Raw genomic sequence first — 9,882 nt, 5'->3', positions numbered from 1 at the left:
TTATTCATTTCAAACGGGCCAGATCTGGCCTGCTGGCCGTAGTTTGCCCACAGCTGTTCTAGAGGCTGGTGCACAATCAGGGCCGGCGGACCAGGGGAAGGGACCATAGGAGGTTGGCTGTGGGAGCGCACTGACCACCAGGGGGCAGCTCCTGCGTTAAGCATCTGCCCCCTTGTGGTCAGTGCGCATCATAGCTACCAGCCGGTTGTCTAGTCGTTAATGGTCGCTTAGGCTTTTATATATATGGATAATTATTAATTATTGGATGCTTTGCTTGTTATGTGCAGGAACTATGCTAAGCAGTCCAAATACATCCTCTCTGACCCAATGTTTCCCAAATTAATGTCTGCGAACCATCTACAACAAGATCTCCTAGGATAACTTTATTTTTTTGAATTCTTTTTAAAAAAGTATTTTTATAGATTTCAGAGAGGAGGAGAGAGGGAGATAAAAACATCAGTGATGGCCAAAACCGGTTTGGCTCAGTGGATAGAGCGTCGGCCTGCAGACTGAAAGGTGCCGGGTTCGATTCCGGTCAAGAGCATGTACCTGGATTGCGGGCACATCCCCAGTAGGAGATGTGCAGGAGGCAGCTGATCGACGTTTCTCTCTCATTGATGTTTCCAACTCTCTATCTCTCTCCCTTCCTCTCTGTAAAAAATCAATAAAATATATTTTAAAAAAAACAAAAAAACATCAGTGATGAACCCCTAGCTGGTTTCGCGCAGTGGAGAGAGCATCAGCCTGCGGACCAATGAGTCCTGGGTTTGATTCTGGTCAGAAATACATGCCTGGGTTGTGGGCTCGATCCCCAATGGAGGGCGTCCAGGAGGCAGCCGATCAATGGTTCTCTTTCATCATTAATGTTTCTATCTCTCTCTCCCTCTTCCTTCCTCTCTGAAATCAATAAAAATGTATTAATACTTACCTGTCAAAAAAAAAAAAAAAGAAAGAAGAAAACATCACTAATGAGAGAGAATCATCTATTGGCTACCTCTTACACGACCCCTACTGGGGATCAAGCCCACAACCGGGGCATGTGCCCTGACTGGGAACCGAATCTTGACCTCCTGGTTCATAGGTCGACGCTCAACCAATAAGCCATACTGGCCGGCTATTTTTTTAATTTTGAAAAATTGAGTTGAGATACTTTTTAAATGTATTTATTCCTGAGCCTGATCTCAGACTTTTTTTCTAAAGTAGAATCAGTGGAGGGTGCAGGACTATCCCATGACAAAGCCCCCGGGCAATTCTATATTTTTAATTATTCAGGTGATTTATAAGCACAAATTGGAAAGCTACTCCTCTACCCCTCAGGATCACTCTCCAAGAGAGAACTTAACTCCACGTGCAGATAAACAAGCTCAACAAGGAGACAGGAGTGGTGGTGCTGAAATAAAACGCATGCTAGCACCATCAGTCTCCAAAGGCTACAGTTCCATTCATGCCAGCCCTCCTTTCACAGCCCTGAAGGGGCAAGTAGGAACTCCCCAAATCCCCAAGTGTTTATAGCTAAGAGGGGAGACTGCTTTGGAGAGTGATGAGGTGGCTGCACATCTCACCTGTTCGTGATCCAGCATGGTCAGTCCTTTCACTCCTGCCAGGATGAGATTCTTGGCAATTTCAGCCCCAAGCCCTTTCGTGCCGACAAGAAGCACCCGGGAGGCCCGCAGCCTGTAACACAAACATTGTTAACTGGATGACAGAACAGCAGAAACTCGCCAAATCATTGAAGAACAAAACAGGGCTATAATTTTAGTTTTCAGTCACTGCACTGAAGCAGCACAGCCTCAAAACTAGAAAAGAGATGCTCCAATCCATCCTGCAGAGCACGTTCATTCAACAAATATTTGTTGAGCACCTATGCCAGGCACCTCTAAGGTGTGGAAATAAATCAAACATAATCCTTGCCCTTCTGTAACTTATACTTTGTGAAGAAAGCAGATAAATAAGAGAGTATATAGGGGGGACAAAAGTAGGTTTTACAGTTGTTTATATGGAAAATAATACAAAATTAATAAGTAGTAATACTAGAATAAACTGTTTCAGGTACTCCCACTGTAAATTTACTTCTGCCTCACCCTGTATATTATGCCAAAAAGTGATGAAAATCAAGCATGATGTGATCAAGACTGATGGAGGATGTTATTTTAGTCAAACTCATTGAAAAGGCCTTTCTGAGGAGGTGCTGAGCACAAATGAAAATGATATAAAGGATGAATATATAGATATTTGGGAGGAGAGCATTCCAGGCAGAGAAAACAGCAAGAGCAAAAGCCCTGAGGCAGGAGTTAGTGGCATGTTTCAGGGAGAGGAAGAGGGGTGAGCAATGGGGAAACTGGTAGGAAATGAGGTTGTAGACAGAACCAGGGGCTACATCATGAAGGCTCTCACAGGCATTGTAAGGTTTCTGGATTTTATTCTAAGCCTAATGAAAAGCCATGGGGTAGGGGGGTCTGGAGGGGAAGAGTATCACAGTTAAGGTGAGAGGGTGAGGGCTTACACTAATATGATAGCAGAAGAGGTGGGAAGGGGTACTATTTAAGCCCTAACACGCAAAAACGTGGCAGCATGAAAGAGGGTGTACCGAGGAAATGTTTGGATCATTCTATGTATAATGTGACAGAAGACGCGGCTAACAGAAGGTAGTCAGAGGCTGGGCTATCCCAAGAAGTCTGGACTTAACTATGCAGTCAGTGGCAGACAGTATATAGGTCTACAATATCTTATTTGAATTCCCTTGGAGGGAAGGAAAACATACAAAATTCCCATATAGAGTGACAAAATAAAGGCATAAGTTCTTTTCAATGAGGAAAGAAAGAAAAAATCCCTTGAAGCACAAATGTTTCAGAATCACATTTTTTGATTTGAAACAGGAATAAAGAGTATGATGTCATATAGGGTCCTAAACTTATGGAGTCATCACTTTGTAAGGTATATAAATGTCTAGTACTGTTATACACCTTAGACTAACATAAACTTTTATGTCAACTGTAAATGAACACTAAATTTTAAAAAAATACAAAATAAAAAAAAGTGCTCATTCATTGACATTATAAAAAGGAAATAAAAGAGTTTACAATGTAAACCCTACTCTCTTTACAGCATATATTATGAAACAACCCCATCAGGATCTTAGACAGTACTCTGTAATTAAACGCCTTAATATTTCTGCAGCAAATATATGATTATTCACACTGAAAAGGATAAATAAGAACTAAGAACAGCCTCACATAAATTCAAGTTTTCTGCTGGACAATGAGTTTGCTCTTAATTTATGAAATGAGTCCATTCTCAACAAGTATTGGGAAGAACATGCAGAAACTATGTTGCAATGGTTCTAATAATTATGGATGCTGCATGCAGACTAGAAGTCTTTAATGAGAATGGTGGCTGAGCCCTGCGCTGGTTCTTGGTGCTAGCAGATTTTGGATTTTCTTCGCTGATACAGTCAAAGGATAAGATGGGGAAAGAGGGAGACTATTGACAATATTTCCCTCAAAGGGATATGTCTGGGTCTCAGTTTCTCCATTATTGCTTTCAATCTATGGGCCCTTTCACTGCCAATCACAGGAGAGCAGACAGGCCTTTCAAGTGACAATTCCACTTCAGCAGAACAGGAGACAGCTGAGAAGAGGGCTTACAGGAGACAATGAGCAGGTCCTTTATCAGAGATGTAGAGCATCATACCAACGGATGGGAGGAGGAAGGAAAACTATTTGGCTTTCCAGAGGAGCCCTAATCCCTCAAGAATCAGCAAATATAATAAGCAATGTCTCCTAAAAGAATACAGTACACGTCAAACCAGCCTTCTACCTGGCCTCCTTGCGCAGAAAGGTTGAGCACCCTTGCATTTAGCTGTACGTTCCAGGTCTCTGCTATCACTGTGAGTCTACGAGCCCTCCCAGCACCTGGCCCTGACACTGCTGCACTTGGAACTCCAGGCTCTCAGTTCCCTTTCAGTCGGAGTGAGTGGGCTTTCTGCTGTCTGACTGCTCCAGTAGAGCATGTACCTGGGTTGCGGGCAGATGCTACACTGCTGTCTGACTGCTCCAGCCCTGCTCTCGTCTAGGAATCCGTATCTTCAAATATTACCAATGGCCTCCTAATCTCCACACCTACTAACTTCTCAGGCTCTGTTCTCCTTGATATTCCTTCAGCAACAGGCATTACCAATCACTCATGCCTCTATGTCTGAAGACTTGGGTATGGATTCTGGCTCTGCGAGTTCCTACCTGGCTGAGCTAGACAATCTCTCTAAACTTCAGTTTATCCACCTGTAAAATGGGGATACTAATTCTGACTTAATGGTTTTTAATCTCAACAATCTGGTAAAATGTGTATGCAAAGCCCTCTAGCATAATCCTTGGCATGTAACAGATGCTCAGTTTATGTTACTTGAATTTATTAAAATTCTCCCCAATCCCATTGCCTTGATTACAAATGGCTCAGTAAAGGATTCATTCTGATTAAAACAAAAAACAAACAAAACACACACACACACAAAATAAAACTGACAAATCTAAAGCTGGCATTTAAAGCCATTCAGTTATTGGCTAGCTCTGACTTGCCCAGCCTTACCTCCTACTACCACCAAATTACTTTACTCAATCCCAAACATGCCCTCAGTTTTCCACCTGCAAACTTTATTTTTTTATATGCCTATATTTTTATTGATTTCAGAAAGGGAGAGGAGAGATGGAAACATCAATAATGAGCAAGAACCACTGATTGGCTGCCTCCTGCATGCCGCTCCACTGGGGATCTAGCCCCCAACCTGGGCATGTGCCCTGACCGGGAATTGAACCATGACCTCCTGGTTCATAGGTCGATGCTCAACCACTGACCCGCACCAGTCGGGCCACCACCTGCAAACTTTAAATCACAATACAGTGGGGCCTTGACTTACGAGTGTCCTGAACTAACGAGTTTTTTGAGATATGGCAGATTTTTTGCATTGAGTTGATAAAGTAATTTGAGTTAACGAGCTCCTTAACGAGAATCCTTAACAAGCTCAGGCTCCTATCGAATTAAACTTGTAAGTCAAGGCCCCACTGTATTCTACACACCTGAAATGCACCTGTTCTTCCTCTCTACGCCCAGTCAAGCCTTCCCCCAGACTTCAAACCCAACTTGAGTGCCATTTCCTCAGCAAGTCGTTTCTTATGAGAGACTCGAATACTCTCCTCTAAATTCAGAGCAAATGACACATATACATGCCTCTGATAAGTCACATTATAGCCACGTGTCCTCTCCATGATCCCTACATCCTGTGGAGCTCTTCAAACTCTGCGAGTTTTTTTTTATTCAAGTGGCATCACCCCTGACCTTCATGCTTATGTTGTTAATCCTTAACCATGCCAGGGGCCCCAAGATTACAGCTTACTGATGGCTCAATTACATGAAAAGCACCTAAAATAGTACCTGGCATAGAGTCAGCATTTAATGAATGTCAGCTATTACTATTCATACTCTGACACAGCAATTCCCCTTCTAGGAATCAACCCTACAGAAATATTCAAGTGATCACAAAAGTCATGTACAAATATATTCACAGCAACATCGTCCACTTGCTTCCCCCTACCTCCACAGTGTCTGGTCTGAGCCACCATCATTTCTCGCCTACAAAACTCAACAGTCTCCTACCCGGCCTCCCTGTTCACACTGTCCCATCTCAGGCAGAGATAGGGCTCTGGCATTAGTTGTTCTCTCCAAACTTTTCACATGACCCATCCTTTAGGTTTCAGCTCAACTGTCACTGGTCACCTAATCCAAAATATGTCCACTCCCTCTTCAATCTGGAATTATGCTAATTGCTTATGTTCATTGCCTGTTCTTCCATTAAAATGTTAACTCCAGCCTAGATAATAGTGATTACAAAATGTAAACTCCAGAAACCACTACATTCCTAACAGTTATGACTATGCTTGGCACTTATACTGTTACTCAAATAGCTGTTGAATTAATAGATATACCCAAACAAGCCCAAGTGTCCATCAGCAGAAATACATGTCTGGCATGTAACTGAACACTCACTATGGCCAAGCACTGTTCCAAACTCTTCATGTTGTTTAATCCTCATGACAATCTTATCAGCTGGTACCTTGTTATCACTATTTTACAGCCGAGAAAACAGACACAAAGTCAACTAGCTTAACCAAGGTTACACAATTAGAAGTGGCTAATATGAGCTAGCAGGTAAGGGCAACAATAAGGTAGAGCTATTAAGATGGTAGCTCTGGATAGATTAAGAAGATGGTGGCATAGGTAAACACCTACACTTGTTGCCTCTCACAACACATCAAAATTACAAAAGGCAGAACAACTATCATCCAGAACCGTGGGAAAGCTGGCTGAGTGGAAGTTCCACAACTAGAGGGGTGAAGAAAGCGTATTGAAACCGGTAGGGGGTGTGGAGGTGCGGAAAGGGCTGGCTAAGCCGCTTTTATAATCGGGAGGGAGACACAAGCTCCCTGCTTGTTCTGAACTCCAGTTCCAGGCGAGACTCTGGGGGACCCAGACACATAGGGGGAGCAACTGGGCTGTCTGGCATCAGGACAGGAACGCGAGGGTGGCTTTCTTTCAGAGGTGCTCTCAGCGATCATTGTTCCTGCGCAGGGACGAGAGGATGCAGGGACCTCTTCAGTGCAGGGTTGACTGGGAGCCATTGCTGTTTGCTCCGCCCTGGTGATTCCCTGAGAACCTGCCCCACCCAATTTACAATCCCAACCAAGCTTTGCGAAGCAGCTTTTGCATATTAATAGCCTGTCCTTTCTCAGCCTAAAACCTGTCAAACAGGCAGCAGCTGGGTCAGGGAGCCCCACAGCAATCAATCCAGCAGCAGCAGCCTGCCTTGCTACATAGCTAAGCCTAGTCTGGCCACTTGCAAACCCTTGCAAACCCGATACAAAGAGGAGGAATCTGTAGGTCTCTCTGTAGCTCTTGCTGGGCGGCCCCAGGCAGTGGCTGACTTTGCACCTCCTTGGAGATCCAAGAGCCAGTGTACCCAGTGGTCAGTGTGAGACCATCCCTGATTACATCCCTTCACATCCATGAGACACTCTCAAGGGGCAGACTCAGCGAGCACCAAAGCCCCACTGAAACAAGTCCTGCCCCATAAGGGTGTCTCCTGCACAGCAGCTCTTCCTTTGTAGATACAGCTGGTCCTCACAGCCAATTGGCCTGGAGGTCAATTCCTCCCAGTGATACCAACAGCAATCAAGGCTTAACGACAACAAGACTGTGCACACAGCCCACAAAGGGGTGCACCAAGAGTGTCCACCTCAGGTGACTGGGAAGGCTGAGCCACTGGGCCCTACAGGACACCTACCACACAAGGCCACTCTATCAACTCAAGGAGACTTAGCAGCTACCCAATATATAGAAACAAACACAGGGAAGCAGCCAAAATGCGGAGACAAAGAGACATGTCACAAATGAAAGAAATGGATGAAGGCAAACTATTGGATATAGAGTTCAAACCACAGTTATAAGGTTACTCAAGAATCTTCTAGAAACCTCCGAGGAACTTAGTGAGACCTTCAAGGATCTTAGTGAGAATGCCAAAAAAATGGAAAAGGACCAGTCAGAAATTAAGCATACACTGACTGAAATAAAGAATAATATACAGAGATTCAACAGTGTATTAGAGGATCACAAGAATCAAGTCAAAGATTTGAAATACAAGGAAGCAAAAAAACACCCAACCAAAAAAGGAAAAAGAATCCAAAAATATGAAGATAGTGTAAGGAGCCTCTGGGACAACTTCAAATGTACCAACATCCGAATTATGGGTGTGCCAGAAGAGAGAGAACAAGATATTGAAAACCTAGCCGAAACCGGTGGATAGAGCATCAGCCTGCAGACTGAAAGGTCCCGGGTTCGATTCCGGTCAAGGGCATGTACCTTGGTTGTGGGCACATGCACAGTGGGGGGTGTGCAGGAGGCAGCTGATCGATGTTTCTCTCTCATCGATGTTTCTAGCTCTCTATCTCTCTCCCTTCCTCTCTGTGAAACAATAAAAATATTAAAAAAAACACATTCTTTGTAACATTTTTTAAAAAAGAAAAGAAAATACATGGAGGCACAGTTGAGGAACTTGCTGAAGATCACACAGCTACTAAAAGACAAAGCAGTCTGGCCGGTGTTGCTCTGTTGGTTTTGTATCATCCCATGCCCCAGGAGATTGCTGATTCCATTCCCAGTCAGGGCACATGACCGGGGTTGTGGGCCTGATCCCCAGTAGGGGGTGTGCAGGAAGCAGCCAATCGATGTTTCTCTCTCATTGATGTTTCTATCTCTTTCTCCCTCTCCCTTTCTCTGAAATCAATAAAAACATGTATTTTTTAAAAAGGCAAAGTAGATGTCAACTCAGGCAACATGTGCTCTTAAAGGTATATTGCCTCTCAATATCACAAATAAATGTAAAATTACATTGTGACATATTGTATATATACGTAGTCCACTGGTAACAACAGTGGCAGTAATTACCATCCCCAGAGGACTCATTAAGTACCAGGCACTGAGCTAGGTCCATTACATGTAGAACCTCCCTGAAACCTTGACTAGTTCTTCAGCATTTTTCTCTCTCCAATAAAAACATACGTGCTCTAAACATTGCACAACATTTCTCTTCCTAAGAGTCCAAGGGGGCTCCACAGACCTCGGGGGGTAGGCCATCACATTTCCATAGGAAAGGATCCATGTCTGCCTTGAGAAAGGAAAAAACTAAGGCTCAGAAAAGGTGTCCAAGCTCTCACAGCTAATGGGTGGTCTGAGTTAGGATCAAAATTCAGTTCTGACCATGATCTATGACTTTTTTCTTTCAATGTCTCTCCCATGCTCCCTGTATACAGTTGGTTCTAAATAAATATATGACTTACTCTCCTTTCTTTGACTTCTGCTCCCATATGAGTATCTTTGAAATTTCTGGGAAGGCAGGAACCAGAGCCTTTATATATAATCTTTGAATTCACACACTTCAAGTTAAGTCAAGTAAATGAATTCCATTCATGATTAAAAACTCTTCATCAAATTCACATTCAAACCACCCTTATTGAGAGTCTAATACAGTGGGGCCTTGACTTACGAGTTTAATTCGTTCCGTGGCCGAGCTCGTAACTCAAATTACTCATATGTCAAATCAAAAAGTGAACGAGTGAGACACGTGATGCTGGGCTGATGTTGTGGTGTTCACTGTGACGTCCGCTGCGCCAACTAGCGGTGGGGGATCGGAAGCTGGCTCGTAACCCGAATTTTAGCTAACAACTCACAGCAAAAAATCGGCCGAGAGACGGCTCGTATCTCGAAAAGCTAGTTAGTCAGGACACTCATAAGTCAAAGCCCCACTGTATGTGAGCGAGTCACGCAAAGACCTGGTGGCATGAGGCTATTTCAAACAGGGTAAGCACAAAGCCCCTGAGGACACAGAGCTCTAGCATATCTGAGGAACAGAAAGATTCAGGTAGCTTTCATGGAATGTAGGCAAGGTCTGACAAGCCAGAGCATGAAAAGCAATGGATTTTTTAAAGCTTTGGATTTTACTCTGAGTGAACCAGAAATTATCACTGGAAGGCTTTAAGCAGGACCCCTAATTTAAATTCATTTGGCAGCTGCGTGAAGAGTACATTATAGCCCTAGTCCAGTGGTCAGCAAACTGCGGCTCCTTGAGTGTGGCTCTTCCACAAAATACCACGTGTGGGCATGCACGTACAGTGCAATTGAAACTACGTGGCCACACTCAAGGGGCCAAAGAGCCACATGTGGCTCGCGAGCCGCAGCTTGCCGACCACTGCCTAGTCGGTTTGGATCAGTGGATAGAGAGCCAGCCTGTGGACCAAAGGGTCCCAGGTTCGATTCCAAGCAATGGCACATACCCAAGTT

At 44.0% G+C, this 9,882-nt stretch overlaps 1 protein-coding gene across 1 annotated transcript in view; it reads right to left on the bottom strand.

Annotated features, from left to right (window-relative positions):
• The window catches only part of SAE1 (SUMO1 activating enzyme subunit 1), a 78,065-nt gene that overhangs the window by 60,061 nt on the left and 8,122 nt on the right, over positions 1 to 9,882 (bottom strand). Inside the window, exon 2 of the mRNA XM_006772027.2 lies at positions 1,563 to 1,674. Within this exon, the coding sequence (XP_006772090.1) occupies positions 1,563 to 1,674 (112 nt within the window). The remainder of the gene's footprint in view (positions 1 to 1,562; positions 1,675 to 9,882) is intronic.

This window comes from Myotis davidii, unplaced genomic scaffold (assembly GCF_000327345.1).
Source record: "Myotis davidii unplaced genomic scaffold, ASM32734v1 scaffold566, whole genome shotgun sequence".
Classification (NCBI taxonomy): domain Eukaryota; kingdom Metazoa; phylum Chordata; class Mammalia; order Chiroptera; family Vespertilionidae; genus Myotis; species Myotis davidii.
This window is presented reverse-complemented; position numbering and strand designations above follow the sequence as displayed.